We start from the raw sequence: 27,847 nt of genomic DNA on the forward strand, positions 1-27,847 counted from the left end.
CGCCAGAGCCGCCGAACCCGGAAGAGACGCTGAGGGATCATGACAGCTCCCTCAGCGGTGTCCGGACGACCATGTCGGGGCTTCGTTCCAAGGTAAGCATTTCATAATGAGCTAGTATGTGAGGCATACTAGCTCATTATGCCTTGTCTTGCAGGGGTTTTTTTTTTTTTTTTTTTTTTTATGTTGTGAGGATACAAATGCTTTAAGGCTCTTTCACACGGTCCGCCTCCGTAGGCGGATCCGTATTGCTCAGCGGGGATCGATCCACGATCCCCACTGAGCCGGAGGGTGACAGCTCCGTCTCCGCTTGCAGAGCGGAGAGGGAGGGGTCTCAGCCCCTGCTGCCCTCTATGGGGGATCAGATCCGATTACTGAACGGATGGAAAAATAGGGTTTCCATCCGTCCAGATTTCACGCACAGGATCGGATGCGGATGGCAGCGGGGGTCAGCGGAGGTGTCTCCGCTGACACCCGCTGCCCCATAGAGCTGCATGGAGGATCCGATCAGATCCACCTAAAAACCTGACAGGCGGATCTGATCGGATCGCCCGTGTGAAAGAGCCCTTAAAGCGGTTGTAAACCCTAGAAACAAAAAAAAAAAAAAAACCTGCAAGACAAAGGCATAATGGGCTAGGATGCATCGCATACTAGCCCATGATGTGTAACTTACCTTAGAACGAAGCCCCGACACGGACCCCCGGACATCGCTGCGGGCGCTGCCATGATCCCTCGCCGTCTCTTCCGGGTTCGGCGGCTCCGGCGCGGTGATTGGCCGGAAGAGACGGCTCCGGTGCGATGATTGGCCGCATGTGCGCGGGAGTGATTTTTCCGGCAAGCTCCCGGCAAGTTAATTGAAGGTCCCCCCGGACCTTCAGAGCGCATGCGCCGCTCGCGCGAGCGGCTGCATGCACTGTAAATATCTCCTAAACCATGCCGGTTTAGGAGATATTTGTTAAAAAAGCCTCCCGCAAACGTTTATTAACATTGTTAAGGCTGCTAGATAACTATAAACACAATTTTACAGTTTTCCAATGTGTCATTTCCTTCTTTTAGATCAAAGGAATGAACTTCCATCTGCAAATGAGGGCAGTTTAACCTCAAAGGCCCCTTTAACACAGGCGGACCGTTCAGATCCGCCTATCAATTTTTTTGGCGGATCTGAACGGATGCCCCATGCCCCATGCCTCTCTATAGGGCATCGGATGTCAGCGGAGACATGTCTGCTGACATCCGATCTGTCAAATCTGGACGGATGGAAACCCTATTTTCCATCCGTCCAGCGGATCGGATGGGATGGAATGAGAATGGACAGTTCTTATACGATTCCCCCATAGAGAACAGAGGGGATCTGACAGTTCTGTCTCTGCACATGGAGACGGAGCTGCCATCTGCCTGCTCAGCGGGGGATCGGCGGATCGATCCCCTGCTGAGAAAAACAGTCGCCGATGGACTCTACAGTGTAAAAGGGGCCTTAAAGACTCAGCCTTTTTCTGACACTTGTTGCTTATTAACCACTTCTGGACGGGAAGGTTTTGCCCCCTTAATGACCAGGCCATTTTATGCGATTGCGCACTGCGTTATGTTACCAGAAAATTGCACGTCGTGCGGCGCTGTACCAAAATAAAATTGGTTGATTTTTTTTCCCTCAAATCAAGCTTTCTTTTGGTGGTATTTGATCACCTCCTGCAATTTTTTTTTTTTTTTTTTTGCGCTATAAACAAAAAAAGGACGACAATTCTGAAAGAAAAACAATATTTTTTCACATTCTACTATATAACATTCCCAAAAAAAAAATGTAAATCCAAATTTTTCATCCTTTTAAGTCAATTGTATTCTGCTACATATTTTAGTTTGTCCTTTTTTTATAGTTTTTTTTTTTTTGTGTTTTCGAGTTTCTTATTTTGTATAGTTCACTCCAGTGTGATTAACAGGCCCTTTGCTGACCAGTAAAACGTTACTAGAGGCCCCTTGCTTTGTATAGCTAGCCTAGCACCAATGTGAGCAACTTGGCCTTTGGTGGCCAATAAACCTTGCTGTTGTTTCTTTTAGCCATCTCCAAAGTGAGCGACGGGTCTTTTGCCGATCAGTAAACATTAGTACTGCTGTAGCGTTAAGCCCTGTACACACGTACCGATTGTCGGCCGTAAATATTCGGCCGCCGAACGATCGGCCGATTGTCGGCTTGTTAGTATGATGCTTCCGACAGCGCATTTTCGGCCGAACAGAATCTGTCGTGCAGGCATTAAAATTTTTGTTGGCCAACACCAGAACGGCCGACTGTTCGCCAGTCAGTACAGAATTCGGCCGACAGACAGCCGATTAGCAAGACTGGGCATGCTCAGAAAAGAAAAAAGACAAGGAAAGTTAACCATCACATGACATCACTTCTGCAGTCGGCTGTTGTTGGCCGACAAAATTTGTGTGCAGTCTTTTGCAGTTTTCAACAGACACGACAGCCCAGGACAAAAGACGGCCGATCGTTCGGCCGACGATCGGTACGTGTGTACGGGGCTATAGTCCAGTGAGTTTTTTGCCCTTTACTTACCGGTAAACATTGCCGCTGGCCCTTTTTTATTTGTAATGATAACCTCAGTGTGAGTACTGTGCCCTTTACTGACCAGTAAACATTACTGCTGGCCCTTTTATTTGTAGCGTTTGGCCCAGTGAGAGTACTGTGCCCTTTACTGACCAGTAAACATTACTGCTGGCCCTTTTATTTGTAGCGTTTGGCCCAGTGAGAGTACTGTGCCCTTTGACCAGTAAGTCCCCGTTCACACTAAGGCGACCTATGAGGCGACCTGGTCGCCTCACAGGTCGCCGTAGGTTGCCTCCCATAGGGAAGCTGCAGGCCCGTTCTAATAGGAGCGACACAAGTCGCTCCGACTTAGAAAAAGGGTCCGGAGCTTCTTTGGGGCGACCCGGAGGCGACCGCCATAGACTTCAATGTTATGAAGTCCGTGGCGGCCGCTCCGAGGTCGCGGTGTGAAGTAGCGTCGCTTGTATGTGAACGGGGCCTAAACGTTACTGCTGGCCCTTTTATTTGTAGCATTATTCCCAGTGTGAGTACTGTGCCCTTTACTGACCAGTAAACGTTACTGGTGGCCCTTTTATTTGTAGCGTTTGGCCCAGTGGGAGTACTGTGCCCTTTATTGACCAGTAAACATTACTGGTGGCCCTTTTATTTGTAGCATTAGTCCCTGATGTGAGTAGTGTGCCCTTTGCTGAACAGTAAACATTGCTGCTGGCCCTTTTGTAATGATGGCCTCAGTGTGAGTAGTGTGCCCTTTACTGACTTGTAAATATGACTGCTGGCCTTTTTATTTGTATTAGTCCCAGTGTGAGTAGTGTGCCATTTGCTGACCAGTAAACATTTTCTGTTGGCCCATTTGTAACATTTAGCCCCAGTGTGAGTGCTGTGCTCTTTGCTGACCAGTGAGCATTGCCATCTGCTCTGTACATATTTCCAGCAGACTCTCAGCTCTGCATTGGGAATCTCTCCTCTGCAGTAGAGGATCGCATTCGCCTTGCTGCAGTCTCAGAGCTGCTGTATAATTCATTGCAGCTGGGCAGACACATTATTTGATTTGTGGTTACTTATTCTATTCCTCAATTTACTTACATGATCTATTAATATCCCAAGCTTAGTGTTTGTTTTTTTTTCCTTCTCTGAACATTACAGTTAAGAATTTGTAGTTTTACAACCCAAATAATCCAGATTTATAGCTGACAATTATTGGCTTTGTAGTGTCTAAGGTTCTGCGCGCCAGGTGTTGTACCATAAACTGCCGTTCCTGCAGGCTCTTTACACTTCCTTTGTATTCAACAATACCAGTATTTTATCTTTTTTCTGCTTGCCGTTCAAGCATTTATAAACAGCTAGAAAATCTTAGATGAACTGTTCTGCGAGGCGTGTTCATTCCTGTGCTTTTTTCTCATAGTGCGTAATATTTCAATTCACAAGATTATAAAGTAATGTAGTGCAAAGTGCAGAAACTCATGGATACCAATCCGATACGTTTTCTGATATCAGATCAGCTGATTGTCGAGGAGAGACACCGGACGGAGCTCTGCATATGTAAACAGTGCAGAGCTCCGTCCTGTCAGCAGGGATGTGATTTGCAGTAGGGATGCACCGATCCAACTTTTTTGGACCCGATACCGATATGTGGCGCCGATACCGGAACCGATTTGGAGCTACACACAAAGCAAGCGGCTGCAGTACAGAGCAAAGCCGCTGCTTCATGTGTACGGCTCCTCCATTCACAGGTGGAGTGCATCTGATATCACTCCGCCTGTGAGCCAGACCTATACAGGGAGTAGCGGCTCCCATCCCATACTACTACTGCACCAAGTAAGGGATGGCTGAGCCATTACTAAGCAAAAACCGGATCGGCCCGTGGATCGGTCAATGTTACCGATCCCCCGATCCATCTAAAATGGCCATATCTGCACCGATACCCGATCCGAATATCGGATCGGTGCATCCCTAGTTTGCAGGGAATAAAATCCAGAACATCCCTTAGTAAAAGCAGCACACAGTGTACACCTAAACACTGGTTAGGCACACATTTAACCCTTTGATGTTTAAGCCCTTCCCAGCCAGTGCCATTAGTACAGTGACCGTGTATATTTTTTACATTGATCACTCTAAGACCCCGTTCACACTGGGGCGACCTGTCAGGCGACCTGGTCGCCTGACAGGTCGCCGTAGGTCGCCTGCCATAGAAAAGCTGTGGACCCGTTCTAATAGGAGCGAAAAAGGGTCCGGAGCTTCTTTGGGGCGACCCGGAGCGACCTGCATTGACTTCAATGATATGAAGTCCGTGCCGGCCGCTCCGAGGTCGCGGTGCGAGCTGTGCACCGCGACCTGTGAGGTCGCCCCGGCAAGTAGCGTCGCCCCAGTGTGAACGGGGTCTGTGTCACTGGTCCGTGTCCGATTAGCCGCCGCAATGTCGCAGTCCCACTATAAGTAGCTGATTGTCGCCGTTACTTGTATAAAAAAAAAAAAAAATTCCAGTATATTTCCCATAGTTTGTAGATGCTATAACATTTGCGCAAACCAATATATGCTTATTGGGATGTTTTTTTTTATTACCAAAAACATGTAGCAGAATACATATTGGCCTAAATTTATGAAATTTGATTTTAAATTTTTTTATTTTTTTGCAAAATTGTCGGTATTTTTTTGTTTATAGCGCAAAAAATAAAAGCCAGAGGTGATCAAATACCCCCAGAAGAAAGCTCTATTTTTGGGGGGGGGAAAAATTACATTTTATGTACAAATATTTGCAACCATCTAACTGTTGGCCATATCAATAAAGAAAAGGAGGCATCCGTCCCTGATAGACAAAAATTGCCTAATAGGCCAGAAGGGGAAGAGGTGGGACTTTCAGTTATGCCAAAAATCATGTAATCAATAGGAACAATGTTAAATAAAAAATTATAAATTTATTAACAGGAGTTAAAAAATTCCCACAAACGGTTAAAACAACCACATAAGAGGTCAAAGCCATGTGGTACATCACAGCGTGGGCCTGACAGAGTTAATGCACAGCAGAGTTCAGGCTCATTGGTTCTTGTCCAAAGCTCCGACGTGTTTCGACGTATCCAGCCTTCTTCAGGGGGATGCTGGACAGGAGGATAATACTGATATCTCTGTGTGTGGAGACCAGACTCCCAGTCATATAAAGTACAGCTTTGTGTCCCTGTGGGAGCAAGGACATAGATGGGGCCCCAATCTAGCTCCTGGAGCAAGGACACAGATGGGGCCCCAATCTAGCTCCTGGAGCAAGGACACAGATGGGGCCCCAATCTAGCTCCTGGAGCAAGGACACAGATGGGGCCCCAATCTAGCTCCTGGAGCAAGGACACAGATGGGGCCCCAATCTAGCTCCTGGAGCAAGGACACAGATGGGGCCCCAATCTAGCTCCTGGAGCAAGGACACAGATGGGGCCCCAATCTAGCCCCTGTAGGAGGCACAGCTCCACTAATGACGCTGATTAGCACACACAGGTCTAGCATACATCCACCATGCAACTGCAAAATCGAGGCACCCTATTCTAAAATGTAAAAACTATTCTAATAGTTTTACATAATGCGGCACACATAGGACAGTAGGACACCCAACATTAGAGATTTATTCTTACAAAGCAAATACACTTTTGCACACTATCACCAACTACTATTCCAGTGTTTCTCTCTCTCACCCCAGTTTCTCCCGGTCAGTTAATGTGATCCCAGTGCTGATGGAGAGGGGCAGGGGAGGGTCAAACAAGGACATCCTTATCAACACTGATGACATCACTGGTTGTTAGGATGCCGGTGGCTGGAAGGGTGAAATGGTGCAGAATAAAAACCTGTGGCTTTGTGTAACTAAAAGGCAGGAGTCTTCCACCTGCTGGCTTGTATATGTTTTTTGGGCAATTTTTAGGCATTTTTCCAAGGCACCCCTGAAAAAAACCTCAAGGCACCCTTGTTGAAAAAGGCTGCTGTAGACCACGGAACTAAGCGCTGATGTGCTGTGTTTCCTATCAGTGCAGCACCCAGCGTGCTAGGTATAAAGAAGGGGGATTAGCACAGCCATTAACTATTTAAGTACATGTTAGCCTGGCCTGTATGTGTCTGGAGCTGGGGGGCCTGGTTGTAATACAGACTAAGGCTAAGCGCACTTGTGGAGACTCCTATAAAGACCATATTGGTAAGCGGGTGACAATTGGGCTCTGCGCACACCTCCCCTCCCGTGCAGGGATTGTCTTCCATGAGGTAGGTCCCTGGTATCAGGTAGGTTGAGGACCGCTGGGTTAGAGGATATAGCCAACACGTTTTTTGGGGCTCACAACTCGCTTTTCTTTAGGGCTTGTGTGCCTGCAGTTATTTGGGTGACAATCAAGGCTGTCAGACAGGCCACTTGCAGCATCCCCAATCCTCATTTTATATTTCTTGCTGTTCTGTACACCTGCATAACTGCCAGCGCACAAGCCCTGATAAAGGGGGAGTTGTGAGCCCCCTCAGAGGCATTGGCCATATCCTCTGTCTTTTAAGAAAAAATTGAACTCTTCTGCCCCTAAGGCCCCTTTCACATGGGGCAATTCAATTCAATCCAATCAGTCTGTCTGTTTTTAAGGCGGACTGGATCGGATGCTCCATGCAGCCCTATGGAGCAGCAGATGTCAGCGGAGACCTCTCTACTGACACCTGCTGCTATACAATCCGATCCTGTCCGTGAAATCCGAACGAATGGAAACCCTATTTTCCATCTGTCTGGAGGATCGGATCGGATGAGAACAGACAGCTAGTCCGTTCTCATCTGATCTCACCATAGACGAGAGCGGGAATCTGACAGCTCTGTCTCTGCACACAGAGCGGAGATGGAGTTGTCATCCTCCTGCTCAGCGGAGATCGACGGATTTATCCCCCGCTGAGCAGAACAGACTCTTGTCGGGTGCAAGGCCCGTGTGAAAGGGGTCGAGTTCAAACCTGTGCTGCGTTCGTTTTATATACTAGCTGACAGAGAGCTGCCTGTAAGAACTGTATACTAAGCCTATCTTTCACTGATCAGCGGGTCCAGTACTCCACCAACACACTTTTTGTGCCTTTGTTTTGAGGAACAATAGATTGTTAGCTAAAAAAAAAATCTGACCCGACCTTTATATTCCTGCCTGATTCTAAGATCTGGCTTCCCCCGAAACGTGAATTTACCGTCTCCAATACCAGTTGGCTTCAAAGTAAACTTTTGTAAAGGGATTTTAATTAGGCACCACTTTGGCTGTTTGCAGTGCCTGTGGATTTGTCTTCTTATGTCTTCTGTGTTACTGTGTGATTATAGCACTCAGCTCATTTGATTGTTGTAGATGTGACCTCAAACCACTGAACGCACAAAGTGCCTTTCCAGCTGTGACAGTCCAAAGACTTTGTACATGATCTAAAGCGGCAATTTCTCTACCTTCTACTTTGAAGTGTCACTTAGAAATCTACTGGTTATAGTTATAATAAAAAATGGCTCTTGTGCTAATAAGACCTTTTTTTTTGTTCTGTCATTGATATTAATGAAAAATCCTCTTACCACATAATGTAGCTGAAGTATCAATTATAATTGTGTAAATGGGACTTCTTTATTGCTTCCTTCTTCCTTGTTTGGCCGAGAGCGAAACACTGAATTCATTGTTTGTGGTTTCAAAGTGGTTGTAAACCCTTAGAGCCGGTTCACATATGAGCGATCCGACTTGCTGGGGCGACCTCACAGGTCGCGGTGCGCAGCTCGCACCGCAACCTCGGAGCGGCCGGCACGGACTTCATATCATTGAAGTCAATGCAGGTCGCTCAGGGTCGCCCCAAAGAAGCTCCGGACCCTTTTTCTAAGTCGGAGCGACTTGTGTCGCTCCTATTAGAACGGGTCCACAGCTTCTCTATGGCAGGAGACCTACGGCGACCAGGTCACCTGACAGGTCGCCCCAGTGTGAACGGGGTCTTACATATACCCAATGCATCAGGTGACACACAGAGATGAAACACAGCCTCCTACATAAGTTGTACCTGTTTATCTGCAGTCTTCTCTACAGCTATTCAAAATCCAAAATGTATAAAGCTTGTCTACGTTGTGAGAAAAAAGGGGGGGCGGTGAGTTGAGGTTACACTCTTCAGAGCTCAGTAAGGAGAGCTGATTGGAGGGAAGGGACACACCTCTCTACACACAGGAACCGAGCTGAGGCTGTCAATCACAGGCTGTGTGCTGGAGCTCCCTCCCCGGTCACCTTTTTTTCCTCTTGGTGTCAGAAAAACTTGTCTGTAGTGATCAATGCTGATAGCAGAGGCAGGAGGCAGAAAAAAGAAAAGACACTTGGGACTCTGGAGTGAGAAGTACACACTATAGAGCAGTGATGGTGAACCTTGGCACTCCAGATGTTTTGGAGCTACATTTCCCATCATGCTCTTTAACTGACAATTGTGAGGTCGTGCGACGCTGTACCCAAATACAATTGATGTCCTTTTTTCCCCCACAAATAGAGCTTTCTTTTGGTAGTATTTGATCACCTCTGCGGTTTTTAGATTTTGCGCTATAAACAAAAAAGGAGCAACAATTTTGAAAAAACCCAATATATTTTACTTTCTGCTATAAAACATTCCCCATAAAAAAAATGTAAAAAATCAAATTTTTTTTTTAATCAGTTTAGGCCAATTTGTATTCTGCTACATGTTTCTGGTATAAAAAAAAAAATCCCAAAAAGCGTATATTGGTTTGCGCAAAAGTTAAAGCGTTTACAAACTACAGGATAGATTTATGGACTTTTTATTATTTATTTTTTTTTTTTATTAGGAATGGCGGCAATCAGCGATTTTTATTGGAGCTGCGACATTTCGGCAGACAGATCGGACCCCTAACTGACATATTTGACATTTTTTGGTGACCAGTGACATTACTACAGTAATCAGTGCTAAATAATTTCAATATTTCTTATAATTTTTCAGAATAACAATACAACACAACATGCCAATGTCGTGAATAAGAAAATATATACACTCAAAGGGCCATAATCCAAAAATAATCCTAATTATTCAAGTAGGACATTGATATCCTAAGGGCTTCTCCTCTATACCCCTAAACCATTTTATAGTCACAACCAATAACGATGAAGAGAGAGAACCCCCCCCCCCCCCGTCTTCCCCCCTCCTCCAGCCCCAATCCAGCCATAACAAGAACCAAAGCAAACCTCTGGTTATACCATTCCCAATACAGTTCCTTTCTACTTAATTGATCTCCACTGTGCATCTGGAATGTTTTAACCATACTTTCCATCTACCCTCGAACACCTTCTTCATCGACCCTATAGTAGCCAAGATCTTTTCCATATGGGCGGCACAGTGGTGTAATGGTTAGCACTTTCACCTAGCAGCAAGAGGGTTGCTGGTTCGAATCCCAACCACGACACTACCTGCCTGGAGTTTGCATGTTCTCCCTGTGTCTGCGTGGGTTTCCTCCGGGTACTCCGGTTTCCTCCCACACTCCAAAAGACATGCTGGTAGGTTAATTGGATCCTGTATAAAAATTGGCCCTACTATGTATGAATGTGAGTTAAGGACCTTAGATTGTAAGCTCCTTGAGGGCAGGGACTGATGTGAATGTGCAATGTATATGTAAAGCGCTGTGTAAATTGACAGTGCTATATAAGAACCTGAAATAAATAAAAATAATAAAAATAAATAATCTCGCACTGCCAATTAAGTAACAGGACGGTGTCAGAGGGAGATGGAACCTCTTGGGATTTCCATTGCCTTGTGATTGAGAGCTTCAATTTTTACAGTATCAGTGCTGTATAAATGACACAGGCAGGGAAGGGGTTAACACTGGGGGGTGATCAAGGGGGTTAAATGTGTTCCCTATTGTGCTTACTAACTGTGTGGGGGGGATGGGTTGGACAGAGGCAGAGAGAGATCTGTGATTCAGCTTTGCTGAATCGCATGATCTCTGTGTGCCTCTCTGACAGAAGAGCCGCATGCTTTGTTTACATAGGTAGACAGCTCTTCTGTCATTCTAGCTGAAGATCGCGGGAGGCCGACGGTGATCGCGCCCGCTCCTCCCGCTGTGCCTAATCACAGTGGGAGCACGGCTCTGGGGTGTGCGTGCCACGCTGAAACTGCGTGTACATAATCGCGTCGATCTACGTGATTATGCGCAGCCAAGCCGCCCTACCGCAGTAAATCTGCATGGGGCGGTCGGCAAGTGGTTCAACATTCACATCTGAAAAAGAAAAAAACTAGACAAGACTAAAGGGGAACTATACTGCATCTGGAAACTACAGATCAAGAACGGTATTTAGTTACATTTTTAATATTCAAAGCAAACTCCCTCATCAATGCATGTCTCCATGCTTTATTTTGCACAAAAATTCACCTTGATACCCCCCCAGCATTTCGGGCTGTGGCCATCTTGAGTAAGGGAAGATGATTCATGTCGAATTTTCCATTTATCTGCTATTATTAGCTCAGGCATGCAGGAGGGTGTGCTTAGCTGAGAAAACCCCTCCCAGACTTTCGGGGTATATGACATAATTTGCTTAGGCCTGGAAACCAGGAAGTAACTAAAGAAATGTAAAATAAAAAGTTTAAAAGAGAAGTTAAAGAATCAAACTTACAAGCATAGCTGATCGCTCAGTTCTCAGAGCTCCCCGAGCAGAGAGATGGTGACTGTAAGTCACTGCAACGGAGCACTGGGCTATTGAGGGGGCGGAGCAGCCGCATTATTCTCTTAGGCTGGCCATACACTATACAATTTTCCTGTTCAACTTTCCTTTAGATTTACCAAAACCATGTAATATAGGGTCAAACCTAAACACTTTCAATTTGTATGCAGTGAGCCAGGCCCTTGCACTACATAGTTTAAGGTAAATCTAAAGGAAATGGAATAAGAAAATTGTATAGTGTATGGCCAGCCTTAGTGGCTTGCTGGGAGGCTGAGCCGGGTGGCGGTCCAGGCATGTGGGCGGATCCTACATTGTCGCAGCTGTGAAAACGGTTTACAGAAGTGCAGAACGAACTGCACTCCTGTGATCCACAGGAGAAGTAGAGCCAAAGGAGCTTTGGCTCTACTTCTTTTATAAAATGTAAACATGATAAACTTTCCCATTTATTTACTAAGAGCCGGTTCACACTGGGGTGACCTGTCAGGCGACCTGGTCTCCTGACAGGTCGCCGTAGGTCGCCTGCCATAGAGAAGCTGTGGACCCGTTCTAATAGGAGCGACACAAGTCGCTCCGCCTTAGAAAAAGGGTCCGGAGCTTCTTTGGGGTGACCTACGGCGACCTGCATAGACTTTAATGTTATGAAGTCCGTGCCGGCCGCTCCGAGGTCGCGGTGCGAGCAGCGCACCGCGACTTGTGAGGTCGCCCCGGCAAGTCGGATCGCTCTAATGTGAACCGGCTCTAATGCTAGCAGCAGAAAGCATAGTCCCTATTGATTGGGAGAGTGAAGCTTTAACTGATGTGCTAGCCCAGTGTTTCTCAACTTTTTTTTAGTCAATGCACCCTTTAAAATTATGGCCAATCTCAAGGCACCCTATTCTAAAATGTAAAAAAACTATTCTAATAGTTTTACATAATGGGGTAGTATTGACATGTGTAGAACACCCAACATTAGAAGTGATTTATTCTTCCAAAGCAGATACACTTTTGCACACTGGTACTGACTAGTATTCCAGTGTTTTTCCTCTCCATCACTCAGCTAACATGACCCCAGTGTTGGAGAGGGGCAGGGGAGGGTCAGACAACCACAGTTTGCATATCCCTGATCTATAAGACCCCGTTCACACTGGGGCGACGCTACTTGCCGGGGCGACCTCACAGGTCGCGGTGCGCAGCTTGCACCGCGACCTCGGAGCGAACGGCACCGACTTCATATCATTGAAGTCAATGCAGGTCGCTCCGGGTCGCCCCAAAGAAGCTCCGGACCCTTTTTCTAAGTCTGAGCGACTTGTGTCGCTCCTATTAGAACGGGTCCACAGCTACTCGCCCCAGTGTGAACGGAGTCTAAGAACGAAATGATATGTTGTAAACATGTTTATAGTTATCAACCAGCCTGAGAAATGTTGATAAACATTTGCTGAGGCTCTTTTTTTTTTTTTTGACAGCTGTGAGTAAGCAGCGAACACTCTGCACTGTATAAATTGTGGAAGTGGAATTATGGAAATGCCGAATTAAGATCGTGAGGGGGGCGGGGGGTTGAATTGAGATCGCAATTTTTTTTTTAATGAATAATTGTGCAGCTCTACTAGTGCACACCAAGATTTAATTCCAATATCTACTTTTTTTTTTTTTTTTTTTGCATACTAAGAGATGCAGCATTTCGAGGTTGTTTATTACATTGGGTTTCCTTTATTGCAGAGAAACTTAATGGATTGTTTAGATAGGGTCTATACATTACATATTTGGTAAATAAAGGATTAAGGCTCGGTTCACACTGGGGCGACCTGTCAGGCGACCTGGTCGCCTGACAGGTCGCCTCCCATAGGGAAGCTGCGGACCCGTTCTAATAGGAGCGACACAAGTCGCTCCGACTTAGAAAAAGGGTCCGGAGCTTCTTTGGGGCGACCAGGAGGCGACCGCCATAGACTTCAATGTTATGAAGCCCGTGGCGGCCGCTCCGAGGTCGCGGCGCGCTGCTCGCACCGCGACCTCGGAGGTCGCCACCCGAAGTAGCGTCGCGGTAATGTGAACCGGCGCTTAGCCACAGGCTGTGCTCTCAAGTCTTGTGGCTGATTCTGTAATTATACAATTTAGTGCTTGTAATTATTAAAGGAATACACTACTTTATATGTGCACAAAGCATGGCATACACATGTGCATTGTGTGCAATCATCTGATCACCTTATGACCACAAAGGAGAGAGGTGATAACAATGTTTATACCATGGAAAACGGTAAAAAATTCCAGTCCTAATTTATTAATTTTTTCTCTAGTGATGTTGTTTTGCTAGCTTTACTTTACATAAAATCCGCACAGTTTTTCTTAAGCCCCGTACACACGTACCGATGGTCGGCTTACAAATGTTCCTCTTTTCTCCCCGGGATGTCGGTGTCTGCTGAAAAGTGCAAAGACAGCACAAGGACAGCACAAGAATTTTGTCCGCCGACTGCAGAAGTGATGTCATGTAATGGTTAACTTTCCCTGTGTTTTCTATTTTCTGAGCATGCCCAGTCTTGCAAATCTGCGGTCTGTCGGCCGAATTGTGTACTGACAGGCGAACAATCGTCCGTTCTGGTGTCGGCATACAAATATTTTCATGTTTGCACGAAAGACTTTTGTCCGCGGATTGTGCGCAGACATCTGTCGGAGGCACCATACTAACACGCGTACAATCGGCAGATCCTTCGTCCACCGACGTTTGTATGCCGACGATCGGTACGTGTGTACGGGCCTTTAGAATAACGATTGGCTCCAAATTGCACATTTCTCGGGCTGCAAATTCATGTCTGGGGAAGAAATGTTCAGAAAGTGTTGATTATGGAGCCTTTGCTTTCCTTCCTTCTCGCTTATCTGACTGCAGTGGTGAAGAGGAGCTGTAATCCTGAAAAAAGATAAAATTGCTAGTTTGGAATTTTAAAACAAAATGTAATCTTTCATCTTCTAGGCCGACTTCCTCGGTGAAAAGCAGCGGAAGATAAGCACAGGATTTCAGTCTTGTGGTATTTAAATCAGAACGGACCCAAACCACAGTATATAGAGAGAGTGCTCTTTATAGGGAAGCTATATTAGATTTGGGTCAAATTTTTATATATATATATATATATATATATATATATATATATATATATATATATATATATATATATATATATAAATATAAATTTTTTTTATTGATGTTTTTATAGGGTTAAGTGCTGGTTCACACATATGTGATGTCAGACATCGCATGCGATTTGCACCGCACTGCTGTGCAAATCACATGCGATGTCTGTGCGTTGCAAATCCAGCCATACAGATTGTATTCCTGTACTGACTCAGCCTCCTGAAACTCCTCCTCTCAGCACCTCTGTAGTTCAGAAGGCAGGCTCTGTGAAATGTGTGACACAGCAGGGCCACTCACAGGGCATAGTGACTACATGTCACAGAATTTAAAGTGGTTGTAAAGTCAGAATGTTTTTTTTATCTTAATGTATTATATGCAGATAATGGCATGTTCCACTGATTTCTGTGCAAAATTGCATCCCATTGACTTCAGTGCAAAACTACGTTCCCTTGACTTCGGTGCAAAACTGCGTTCTCCTTGACTTCGGTGCAAAACTGCGTTCTCCTTGACTTCGGTGCAAAACTGCGTTCTCCTTGACTTCGGTGCAAAACTGCGTCCCCCTGACTTCGGTGCAAAACTGCGTCCCCCTGACTTCGGTGCAAAACTGCGTTCCCCTTGACTTCGGTGCAAATCTGCGTTCCCCTTGACTTTGGTGCAAATCTGCGTTCCCCTTGACTTTGGTGCAAATCTGCGTTCCCCTTGACTTTGGTGCAAATCTGCGTTCCCCTTGACTTTGGTGCAAATCTGCGTTCCCCTTGACTTTGGTGCAAATCTGCGTTCCCCTTGACTTTGGTGCAAATCTGCGTTCCCCTTGACTTTGGTGCAAATCTGCGTTCCCCTTGACTTTGGTGCAAAGCTGCGTTCCCCTTGACTTTGGTGCAAAACTGCGTTCCCCTTGACTTTGGTGCAAAACTGCGTTCCCCTTGACTTTGGTGCAAAACTGCGTTCCCCTTGACTTTGGTGCAAAACTGCGTCCCCCTTGACTTTGGTGCAAAACTGCGTCCCCCTTGACTTTGGTGCAAAACTGCGTCCCCCTTGACTTTGGTGCAAAACTGCGTTCCCCTTGACTTCGGTGCAAAATCGCCAGCCACATTATTTTTTAAAACATTTTGAAACTGTCCATTTCAGTTCTTGGCCAAGTGCGTCCTGAATTTTCGGTGCACCACTAAGAAGTGATTAGCAATCATTGCTTTCAGTTTCTCCAAAAAAATGCTTTCAATTTAAATCTACAGTTCATCTGAAATGAAAAACTGTAGTTTATTCAAAGACAAATGTTGGGCTTCTGGGACTGTCAGCTACTTTGCTCTTCAGATCTTTGCATGTTAGTGAGTGATGGGTGCATTTGAATATTCAGGACACAAAGGCTTTTATGGAGTTGAATTTAGGAACTTTGGCAAATAAAATGCCAAAAGCTCCTAAACTCACATTCTGCTTCTTATTATGCATAGAGAAGCCCTGTGATCATAGAGATCTGTGTGTGTTTTTTTTTTTTTTTTTTTTTTTTTTTTTTACTTCTGGCTTTCCCAGAATGTTCCAAAACTCCCAGAAGCCTCCACAGTATAGAATTGCACTTTGGTTTGCAGAGTAGAGGAAGACGCCAGATCACGGGGTTATCTTCTAATAGGGTCTGATTGCTGCAATTGGGCAAATACAACAACACAGATAATCTGATTATTCCAGATAAATAGTTCAACTAGCTTGGCCCTGGAAGATCTCTGCTACAAATGGCTCTAGCAGAGGCTGCACTAATCTCTGGAAGGGCTGCTAATTAGTTACTATTTAATGCAAGAAAGTGCACATTAGTTGGTGGTCAGCCATTCAGAAATAGTCCCATCATTGAAGTCATTTTTATTTTTCTTTCAGTACATTTTTATCAGTTTTCAGTATTAGGTTTGACGAACTAAACAATACAAAGTGGAAGAGAAAATAGAAATTGCTAAGTAATGTTTGTTTGCGTAGATACACTATATTACCAGTTTATATATTACTATAAGTATTGGGATGCCTGCCTTTACACACACATGAACTTTAATGGCATCCCAGTCTTAGTCTGTAGGGTTCAATATTGAGTTGGCCCACCCTTTGCAGCTATAACAGCTTCAACTCTTCTGGGAAGGCTGCCCACAAGGTTAAGGCCCCTTTCACACATACGGTCTGTTCAGTTCATCAGTTCAGTCACGTCAAAATGTGTCCGTTGTCCGTCCGTTGTCCGTCCGTTGTCATCTGTTTTTCATCCGATCCGTTTTTTTGACGGATGAAAAATAGGGCATTCATCCGTTCAAAAAACCAGACATTGACGGAAGCGGATGAAAACGGATGTTAACTGATGATCATCCGTTGTCATCCGTTTTTACATAGAGATACATTGATGTCCGTTTTTCATCCGTCAACGAATGGATAAAAAAGGGACAAACTAACCGTATGTGTAAAAGGAGCCTTAGGCCCCTTTCACACATGCTGTCCGTTTGCCTGTTTTTCAGCCATCCGTTGACGGATGAAAAACGGACATCAATGTATCTCTATGTAAAAACGGATGAAAAACGGATAACAACTGACGAAAAACGGATGAAAAATGGATGACAACTGACGAAAAATGGATGACAACTGATGAAAAAAAATGGATGACAACTGATAACATTTTGACGTGACTGAACTGATGAACTGAATGGACCGTATGTGTGAAAGGGGCCTTAGGAGTGTATCTATGGGATTATTTGACCATTCTTCAGAAGCGCATTTGTGAGGTCAGACACTGATGTTGGAGAGAAGGCCTGGCTCGCAGTCTCCACTCAGAACACCTTTGGTATGAATTCATTGGGTTGAGGTCAGGTCTCTGTGCAGGCCCGTCAGGTTTCTCCACCCCAAACCCACGCATCCATGTCTTTATGGACCTTGCTTTGTCCACTGGGTTGTTCTTCAGGGGTTGGGCATGGCCACTTAGTTCCAGTGAAGGGAACTTTTAGGGTCCTTTCACACAGACAGTTCCGTTTTTTTTTTTTTTTATCCGTTCAGTCACTTTTTTTTTTTTTTTTTTAATTTTTTTTAATAAACTGACACGGATGCACTTTTGTAGGGTCCGTTCCGTATGTCTGTCTGTCTGTTTTTCATCCATCCGTTTGCGGATGAAAAACAGACTTAGGGCTCTTTCACACGGGTGGTCCGATCAGATCCGCCTGTCAGTTTTTTAGGCGGATCTGATCGAATCCTCCATGCAGCTCTATGGGGCAGCGGGTGTCAGCGGAGACACCTCCGCTGCCATCCGCATCCGATCCTGTGCTGAAATCTGGACGGATGGAAACCCTATTTTTCCATCCGTTCAGTAATCGGAGCGGAGCGGATCTGATGAGAGCGGACAAGCGGTCCGCTCTCCTCCGATCCCCCATAGAGGGCAGCGGGTGCTGAGACACCTCCCTCTCCGCTCTGCAAGCGGAGACGGAGCTGTCATCCGCCCGGCTCAGCGGGGATCGCGGATCAATCCCCGCTGAGCAACACGGATCCGCCTGCAGAGGCGGACCGTGTGAAAGAAGCCTTAATGTATGTCTATGGGATTGCGGACGTTAGCGGATGACATCTGCTGACACCTTTTGGGATGAATTGGAGCAGAGACAGCGAGCCAACATCAGTGCCTGACCTCACAAATGGAAGAATGGTCAAACATTCCCATAGACACTCCTAAACCTTGTGGACGGCCTTCCCAGAAGAGTTGAAGCCATTATAGCTGCAAAGGGTGGGCCAACTCAATATTGAACCCTACAGAGTAAGAATGGGATGCCATTAAAGTTCATGTGCGTGTAAAGGCAGGCGTTTTTGTAATATAGTGTGTGTGTGTGTGACATACCTTTGCAACGTTACTATATGGACCATTTATCCATCTATGGAAAGTGATCATACCCCTCATCACCTCTTCCCCATTGGAGAATAAATGGTGTGCATGTGTATATTCAGTGCAGACTACAGACACCCCCATCTTAGTTTGAATAGAATATATAACTAGGGATGTTTGTTGCTACATGAAGACATAATGGCCATATTTGCGGGTGGTATTAGGTGTGAGTGTGCTTTGATGAGCACCTGGATTGCTCCATTAGGGAGTTTGCTGGGGGAGGGGTTGAGTCATTACATTTATCATTGCCAATGGTTAGTTGTTTGATGTGTCAGGTGGGTTTGTTTTTCCATTACTTTACAAATCCTTGCAGCAAATCCACTCAGCCTTCAGCAAATATTACCTATTTGTCGGCTTTTGACATTTCCGGTTTCCTGCCTGTTCACACATGTTCCCCTGATTAGATGTTATACACTCATCGTTTGATTCATCTGCACATGTTTTGGGCTTCTTTTTACCAAAGCGTTCAAAAAAACTGACCTGTCTTGAATTTAAACATCAGTTGGGTCATAAATCTTTGAGGCTGATTAGCCAGCATGAGACAATAGACCGTTTGCCCCCCGTTCACACCGGAGCAACTTGTCATGTGATTAATTGGGTCCAAATCCTATAAGTCGCACCCTATAGTCGGCAACGAAACTGTTCAGGTGGGTGTGACGCTGACTTTGTGGTGTCGCGCCGGTATGAAAAAGTAGTTCCTGCACTATTTTTGGTGGCTTCAGGTGCAATTTGCATTGACATCTGTGAATGAAGTCACACAGATGTCAGCCAAGTCACACCTGAAGTCGCACTGACATGCAGCTTTGAAATCGTGTGACTTCTTTAAGTGAAGTCGCACGATTTCAAAGTCTGATTCGGTGTGAACCAGGTCTTAAAGCCAGCAAGAGAAAATGGATGGTTGGATAAAACCTGTGCTTTAGGCCCCTTTCACACGGGCGGTGCGCCCAGCGGACTCGGGACTGAGCAGGCGGATGACAGCTCCGTCTTGGCTTACTTTGCAGAGACGGAGCGGTCAGAGCCCCGCTCTTCTCTTTGGGAGATCGGATGAAAACAGACCACATGTCCGTTTTTCATCCGATCCTCCAGACGGATGGAAAATAGGGTTTCCATCCGTCTGGTTTTCATGAACCGGATTGGATCGGATAGCAGCAGGTGTCAGTGGACATGTCACCGCTGACATCTACCGCTCCATAGGGCTGCATGGAGCATCCGATCAGATCCGCCTGAAAAACTGCCAGGTACCGGATCGGAAAGCCTGTGTGAACGGGGCCAGAGTTTCACTGACAAGTGTTCCACTATGCCCTCAAGTCATGGGTGATTGCCAACCTGCGTCAAAAAAATCAGAATGTTTGCCAGAATTTGAGCACAACCCTTCTTTTTCTTTTCATGGTTTTCATGGTTTGCAGGGTAGACAAGGCTCTGATTGGTGTTGTCTAGCTGACCAAGTTGTGTTTTTTTTTTTTTTTCCATTTTAAATATGGGTGTAACATGTTCACAAAGATGAACCTATCCTTTTAAGAGCCGGTTCACATAGGGGCGACCCGACTTGCCGGGGCGACCTGTGAAGTCGCGGTGCGCGCTCGGAGCGACATGCACGGACTTCATATCATTGAAGTCAATGCAAGTCGCTCCAGGTCGCCCCAAAGTAGTACAGGACCCTTTTTCTAAGTCGGAGCGACTTGTGTCGCTCCTATTAGAACGGGTCCTGTGCTAATCTATGGCAGACGACCCTCGCCTGACAAGTCGCCCCAGTGTGAACCTGCTCTAAAAGAGATATGTGTTCTCTATTTACGTTTAATAAAATTGGCTTCTTTGATCATACTACCCCATGAGTGTTCCTTTTCTGCATTTATGAGACACCAAAGCCTCTGAATAAGAACGAAGATGATTCTTTGCTATCTGAAAAGGATTCCTGAGGAATGAATGGAGTTTGGGGCTCCAATCGCTGAGGATATTATCATGCCATATTGACTTTCTTTATGGGAGGTCCACTATTTGTGGTTAGAGGCAGCGTGTTTGGTATTGGCTCTTTCTGGATCTCAACCTTTCTACGTTTAACCGCTTCCGGACCGCCCGCCGCCTTTTTACTGCGGCAGTGCGGCCCTCCTGCGCGAACCGATGTAGACCTACGTCGGGCGCACATAGGCAGCTAGGGGGCGAGCGCATCGGTGCGCTCCCGCCCCCACTCGGCAGCGGGAAAGCCGACTCGGATTGCCTTCTGACACCCGCGATCGTTCCCCGCTGAGAGAGAACAGTCAGCTGTTGTAAACACAGCTGACCGTTCTTTTCCCTGCAATGATCATAGAGCCCCTGTGATCCTTCTATATAGGAACACAGGTCTCTATGATCATTTCACAAACCACGCCCGCCCCCCCCCCCAGTTAGAATCACTCCCCTAGGCTCACATTTAACCCCTTGATCACCCACAATGTTAACCCCTTCCCTGCCAGTGTCATTATTACAGTAACAGGGCATATTTTTAGCGCTGATTATTGTAGTAATGTCACTGGTCCCCCCAAAAGAACCAAAAATGTCAGTTAGGGGTCTGATCTGTCCGCCGCAATGTTGCAGTCTCACTAAAATATTCAGATCGCGGCCATTACTAGTAAAAAAAAAAAACAATAAAAATGACATAAATCTTTCCCATAGTTTGTAGATGCGATAACTTTTGCGCAAACCAATCAAAATACGCTTATTGCAATTTTTTTTTTTTTTTTTACTAAAAATTTGACTTTCTTTACGGGAGGTCCACTATTTGGGGTTAGAGGCAGCGTGTTCGGTATTGGTGGTGGCTCTTTCTGGATCTCAACCCTTCTAAGTTTAACCGCTTCCGGACTGCCTGCTGCCTTTTTTACTGCGGCAGTGCGGCCCTCCTGTGCGAACCGATGTAGACCTACCTCGGGCGCACGTAGGCAGCTCGAAACATTTTGATTTTTACATTTTTTTTTTTTTTTTTTGAGAATGTTATATAGCAGAAAGTAAAAAATATATTTTATTTCAGAATTGTCGCTATTTTTTTTGTTTATAGCGCAAAAAATAAAAATCACACAGGTGATCAAATACCACCAAAAGAAAGCTCTGTTTGTGGGGAAAAAAAGGACATCAGTTTTATTAGGTTCAGCATTGCACGACTGTGCAATTGTCCGTTAAAGTAACGCAGTGCCGAATCACAAAATATGGCCTGGTCATTAAGGGGGCAAATCCTTCCGGTCCAGAAGTGGTTAAAGATTTAATCTTATTAGATTTTGGATTTTAGAGCGCTGCACTTTTCTCTGTCATTGTTATTTTATGCTAGTAATCCTGCATACATATGCTAGCAGTTTATTTGGGATATGAGAGATCTATGGGATCATTTGATATATGAGCCATTTATGTCAATCTAGCGCAAATTTTTGATAACTTTAAACTGTATGAAAATAATTCAACTTTAAATGCTGTTAAAAAATAAATTTGTCTTAATTTTTTTTTTTTTTTTTTCTCTTAGTTAACAAGCATAAACCATGGATTGAAACCACATATCATGGAATTGTAACGGAAAATGACAATGCCGTCTTGCTAGACCCTCCTCTTATAGCGCTAGACAAAGATGCACCGCTACGTTATGCAGGTATGACCCTTCCCAATATTGTGCTCTGTGATGGCTTTTTTTTCCCTCTTATGGTTTATCTAAATTGTAAAATAAACTAATGATGTGTTGAGCTGATGTTGCATTTTTGTCTGTTTTATAAAATTAGATACATTGTAGCCTTGTCTTTTTTTTTTGCTAACTTTAAATTGCTTGCTGTGTTTTCTGCACGTTGTTGCATAACAATTGTCTTTGATGTTCGGCCTGGATCCCCTGTGACTCCGGACACAGTGAGAGTATTTGATGCAGAGCTTGGCTAATTGGCAGTGATGAAGCTGGCTCCCAGCCTGGCATACCATCCACGCACGTCAAGTCCTTGGCTGCTGTGCCTCCTCATTGCTGAATAATCGCATTGGACTGCCGAGTGTTCTGCCTCAATGGCTTCCTCGCCCCTGGCTTTCCAAGCCTCTGACTGCCAGACAGCACCTCACGTCTGACCGGGGAAGCACTCTTTCAATTGTTCCACTCCGTTTGACAGCAAATTGTTCATATAATCTTATTTGGACTCTTCTATTTCTGAAAAAAACATATGGAAGTGGACAGGCTAATATATTAATGTTGTTTTCACATCTGGGTATATGTTCTTTATAATACACTTTATTTTCTTATGCGCTCGTTCTCTCAATTTATTCACCCCCCCCCCTTTTTACTGTCTTTCTTGCTTGATCTCTTTTGCTTGTGCTCTTTCTGTCCCACCTTTTTTCTTTTATTTTCTTTCTCCCTCTCGTTCTCATCTCTCTCATATCTTTCTTTTGTTTATATAGCTCTCTATTATTCTCATAGCATTCTCTCCTTTTTCCAATCTCCTTCTCGCTCCCTTGCTCTCCTTTTTCCTAGCTCCCTTGCTCTCCTTTTTCCTAGCTCCCTCGCTCTCCTTTTTCCTAGCTCCCTCGCTCTCCTTATTCCTAGCTCCCTCGCTCTCTTTTTCCTAGCTCCCTCGCTCTCTTTTTCCTAGCTCCCTCGCTCTCTTTTTCCTAGCTCCCTCGCTCTCTTTTTCCTAGCTCCCTCGCTCTCTTTTTCCTAGCTCCCTCGCTCTCTTTTTCCTAGCTCCCTCGCTCTCTTTTTCCTAGCTCCCTCGCTCTCTTTTTCCTAGCTCCCTCGCTCTCTTTTTCCTAGCTCCCTCGCTCTCTTTTTCCTAGCTCCCTCGCTCTCTTTTTCCTAGCTCCCTCGCTCTTTTTCCTAGCTCCATCGCTCTCTTTTTCCTAGCTCCCTCGCTCTCTTTTTCCTAGCTCCCTCGCGCTCTTTTTCCTAGCTCCCTCGCGCTCTTTTTCCTAGCTCCCTCGCGCTCTTTTTCCTAGCTCCCTCGCTCTCTTTTTCCTAGCTCCCTCGCTCTCTTTTTCCTAGCTCCCTCGCTCTTTTTCCTAGCTCCCTCGCTCTCTTTTTCCTAGCTCCCTCGCTCTTTTTCCTAGCTCCCTCGCTCTCTTTTTCCTAGCTCCCTCGCTCTTTTTCCTAGCTCCATCGCTCTCTTTTTCCTAGCTCCCTCGCTCTCTTTTTCCTAGCTCCCTCGCGCTCTTTTTCCTAGCTCCCTCGCTCTCTTTTTCCTAGCTCCCTCGCTCTCTTTTTCCTAGCTCCCTCGCTCTCTTTTTCCTAGCTCCCTCGCTCTTTTTCCTAGCTCCCTCGCTCTCTTTTTCCTAGCTCCCTCGCTCTCTTTTTCCTAGCTCCCTCGCGCTCTTTTTCCTAGCTCCCTCGCGCTCTTTTTCCTAGCTCCCTCGCGCTCTTTTTCCTAGCTCCCTCGCGCTCTTTTTCCTAGCTCCCTCGCTCTCTTTTTCCTAGCTCCCTCGCTCTCTTTTTCCTAGCTCCCTCGCTCTCTTTTTCCTAGCTCCCTCGCTCTTTTTCCTAGCTCCATCGCTCTCTTTTTCCTAGCTCCCTCGCGCTCTTTTTCCTAGCTCCCTCGCGCTCTTTTTCCTAGCTCCCTCGCGCTCTTTTTCCTAGCTCCCTCGCGCTCTTTTTCCTAGCTTCCTCGCGCTCTCGCTCTTTTTCCTAGCTTCCTCGCGCTCTCGCTCTTTTTCCTAGCTCCCTCGCGCTCTCGCTCTTTTTCCTAGCTCCCTCGCGCTCTCGCTCTTTTTCCTAGCTCCCTCGCGCTCTCGCTCTTTTTCCTAGCGCTCTCGTTTTCCTAGCTCGCTTTCTCTCTCTCTCTCTCTCTCTCTCTCTCTCTCTCTCTTTTTCCTAGCTTTCGCTCTCTCTCTCTTTCCTAGCTCTCGTTTTCCTAGCGCTCTGACTATTTCACCAACGCTCTTTTTTCCTAGCTCTCGCTCTCTTTTCCTCTGTTTTTTCCTAGCGCGCGCTCTTTTCCTAGCATGCTTTCGCTTTTTTCCTAGCACTCTTGCTTTTTTCCCAGCTCTCGCTCTGCCTTCCTCCTTTTTTTTTTTTTTTCCTAGGGCTCTCTCTCTCTCTCTCTCTCTCTCTCTCTCGTTTTCCTAGCTCGCTCACTCTTCTGTTCTGTTCTTCTGTTCTTTTCCTAGCTTTTGCTTTGTCTCTGGCTCTCGTTTTCATAGCTCGCTCTCTCCTTCATTTTCATAGCTCTTTTTCTTTCATTTTCACAGCTCTTTTTCTTTCATTTTCACAGCTCTCTTTCTCTCGTTTTCATAGCTCTCCCTGTCTCTCTTGGTCTCTAGTTTTCATAGCTCTCTCTCTCCTTTTCTTTTGTTTTCATCTCTCCCCTCTTTTTCTTCTTGGTTTTGGCTTACATTTTTTTATTACTCTATTGACATCATTTGCCAATAGCATAATATGGGGTAACTTCATTACCTCCTGTTATGTACCAGTTTTACCAGGCTTTCCTTTTCCAATTTATAGTTTTAAATATTTCCATGTTATTGCACCAAATTTACTGTATGACATTATCTTAGAACTTCTTTTTTTTTTTTAATTATTCTGTGTTAAAGATCAGTTCACAAAAGGTGATTACAAGTATTAAAATACTGCTAGCCTCAGGATGGTGAGAACTATGAGATTCTTTGTGGCATCTATGGAAGTGCAAAAAAAAAAAAAAAAAAAAGTAATTTGAGGTTGTGACCAAAGAACGCTTCAGGAGATAAAATAATCATTAGAAATAGGGGCTTTCCAAACCTAAAAGTCCAAAATATTTTACACCCATGCTTTGCTTGTGAGCTGAACTTTTTAATGAGATAAAGTAATGAACGCAAGTAAAATAACCCTTGGGCTTATTAAATTGACACTCCTGTGCTTTATTTTTTAAATTAGAATCTTTGCTCTTTGCTTGTGTTTGAGTTCGCTACTGTACATTCACCCCAAGCCGCCTGCATCAGGTTTATTTAAACACAAGATAAATTGTCTGGGGCATATAAACAAACTTTATTACATGTACATGCGTATACATATGTTTACATGCATTCAGTATACCTATTGTGTCCCTGGACACGGATTTCTTTCTTTTTCTAAACCCAGCTAAACAAAATGCAGGTAAACACAGAGTGTGAATTCTGCCAGTTAAATCTTTGAAATGTCCTGTAAGTGTTTATAAATGCATGTATGTCTTTGCCAATGTAATGGATGCATTACAATCTATTGGACTCTGTTGCTTTAGAATAATGATAATTTAGGACCTGAATGGAGGAAAGTGGTTAAGCAAGTTGCTAGCAGGCTTCAAGAAGTGCTGAAACCTAGAAGCTTGCTTAAAATGGCAATCAGCACTCCCCTTAGGATCCGTGTTCAACATTTAGAAACTAGAGTTGATTGGTACGTTATCAAAGCGTGCCGAAAGCTCTGCAAATGCTTTGTCAAAGCTTGCTGTTTATGCTGCTCTTATACTAGCTGAAGCTTGTGTGAGAAAAGCAGGCTGAGTAGAGGAAAATCTTCCACTGGAGACACTTGTTCTGGTGACCCAAAGCAGAAATTTAAGCTGGCAACTCGATAACTCCTTGGTAATGTCCTTTATTTGGCTTCATCAATATACACAGGATCAGTGCTGACTTGTTTCGGTCTATTACAGCCCTACAAGTAGCATGTTAGTAAGGCTGCTATGAGTACGGCTGTAATAGCCGAAACATGTCAGCACTGATCCTGTATATTTGATGTAGCCAAATAAAGGATATTACCTAGGAGTTATCGAGTTTCCGGCTTTTTTTTTCTGCTTTGGATGTTTGAACAGGGGAGTGGGGATCCCCAGCCTGAGCACCGAATCTCAGCAAGTATTTTTGAATTGTGCCGTTGAGCTTTGGGTAATCGTCTGCTTGTATTTGTTCTGGTGACTGTTCAATAAAAAGGGTCTTCCATTGCTTTGGAAAGATTTCATCTCTCTTCCTGTTGTGTCTATGGAGCATGAAGTGAAGGGAAATCTCCGCAAAGGGAAACCAATAGCAAGAAAGAAAACCTGTTGGAGCTTTTAAAGCTGAAGTTTAATCTGGTTATACTTTGCCTTTCCCGATTCCTTCATCCCAATTTCAGCATGTTAATACATTTTTTTCTTAAATGGCACCTATCCATTTTTCAACGCTGGGGAATTTTCAAGACACTGGCCTGCTATGGTGGACTTTAATGGTACCACATGAGACAAATACCATATATATATATATATATATATATGTATATATGTATGTGTGTGATATATATATGTATATGTATATATGTATGTGTGTGATATATATATATTTATGTATATGTGTGTGTGTGTGTATATATATATATTTATGTGTGTGTGTGTGTGTATATGTATATATATATATATATAATATATATATTATAACCTTTTATTACATTTTTACACAATTTTAAAATCACAAGCACACCATACAAGGAGGCAATGTTAAAATATATTAGGACCTCATTTTGACAATGACACTGGCTATATCTATACAATATGGGTGATAGTCTTGATCGTTGGTTGACGCGTTTCGCTGTATTCATCCTCAAGACCAACGAATTATGTATCAGAGTCTAATGGACTTAAAGCGGTAGTCTACTCATTTTGTTTACTTTTACCTACAGGTAAGCCTATAATAAGGCTTACCTGTAGGTACAATTAATATCTCCTAAACCTGACGCTAGCGGTGCTTGTACTCTGAAGGTCCGGCTGACCTTCAGAGTTCCTTGCTGGCCACTTGCTGGGAAGTGACCCCCGCACACATGCGCCAGGAGTGACGTCATCGCAGCTCCGGCCACTCACAGCGCTGGAGCCGCGGAACCCGGAATAGATGCTGAGGGAGCATGTCAGCTCCCACAGCGGTGTCCAGGGGTCCGTGTTGGGGCTTCGTTTTAAGGTAAGTATTTTATGCGATGCATACTAGCTCATTATGCCTTTGTCTTGCAGGGTTTTTTTTTTCTTTTTTCGGCAGTATACAACCGCTTTAAACAAATATAATGTCAGTATACATTACACATTTCTTGAAAAGATTTTTTTTCATATCACATTAACAAAATAATTACATTTTTTATTACTTACATACAGATGTGTCACGGGTGTGTATCGGTTATATACATACGCCTTGGGCGGGCACAAAGGAATCAAAAGCCACTCCTCTCAAGGAGTAGTATAACTACAACTCATTGTAGTATCTTCCTATAGGGGGCATATATAGGTGTATATTACTTATTCACCACCTAGTACATAATGCAGCCTGATATGTGGTGCCATTAAAGTCCACCATAGTAGGACAGTGTCTTGCAAATTTCCCAGTGTGTTTATTATCAGGATGTGGCTCTGGTAAAGGTCATTTCCCCTTTATTGGTTTATCCATTTTTATACATACCTAATTTTTGACCCAGTAATGTCATCACTGGGTCTCTGTGCTTCTCAGTGCATGCAGGCAGATCATGACTGGCGGGAGGGGCTGGCAGGGTGCTGTACAAAAGTAGGAGCCTGCAGTCACTATATCTGCTATCTCCAGGAGCCTGCAGTCACTATATCTGCTCTCTCCCAGGAGCCTGCATTCTCTATATCTGCTCTTTTCCAGGAGCCTGCATTCTCTATATCTGGTCTCCCCAGGAGCCTGCATTCTCTATATCTGGTCTCCCCAGGAGCCTGCATTCTCTATATCTGGTCTCCCCAGGAGCCTGCATTCTCTATATCTGGTCTCCCCAGGAGCCTGCATTCTCTATATCT

At 44.8% G+C, this 27,847-nt stretch overlaps 1 protein-coding gene across 4 annotated transcripts in view; it reads left to right on the forward strand.

Moving 5' to 3' along the window:
- CLSTN1 (calsyntenin 1) overlaps positions 1-27,847 on the forward strand; it is a 191,454-nt gene that overhangs the window by 35,471 nt on the left and 128,136 nt on the right. For all 4 annotated transcript variants that reach the window (XM_082274509.1, XM_082274511.1, XM_082274510.1 and 1 more), the window contains exon 2: positions 21,646-21,768. In XM_082274509.1, the coding sequence (XP_082130635.1) occupies positions 21,646-21,768 (123 nt within the window). The remainder of the gene's footprint in view (positions 1-21,645; positions 21,769-27,847) is intronic.

This window comes from Pelophylax lessonae (assembly GCF_965119305.1).
Source record: "Pelophylax lessonae genome assembly, chromosome: 12".
Taxonomy (NCBI): Eukaryota; Metazoa; Chordata; class Amphibia; order Anura; family Ranidae; genus Pelophylax; species Pelophylax lessonae.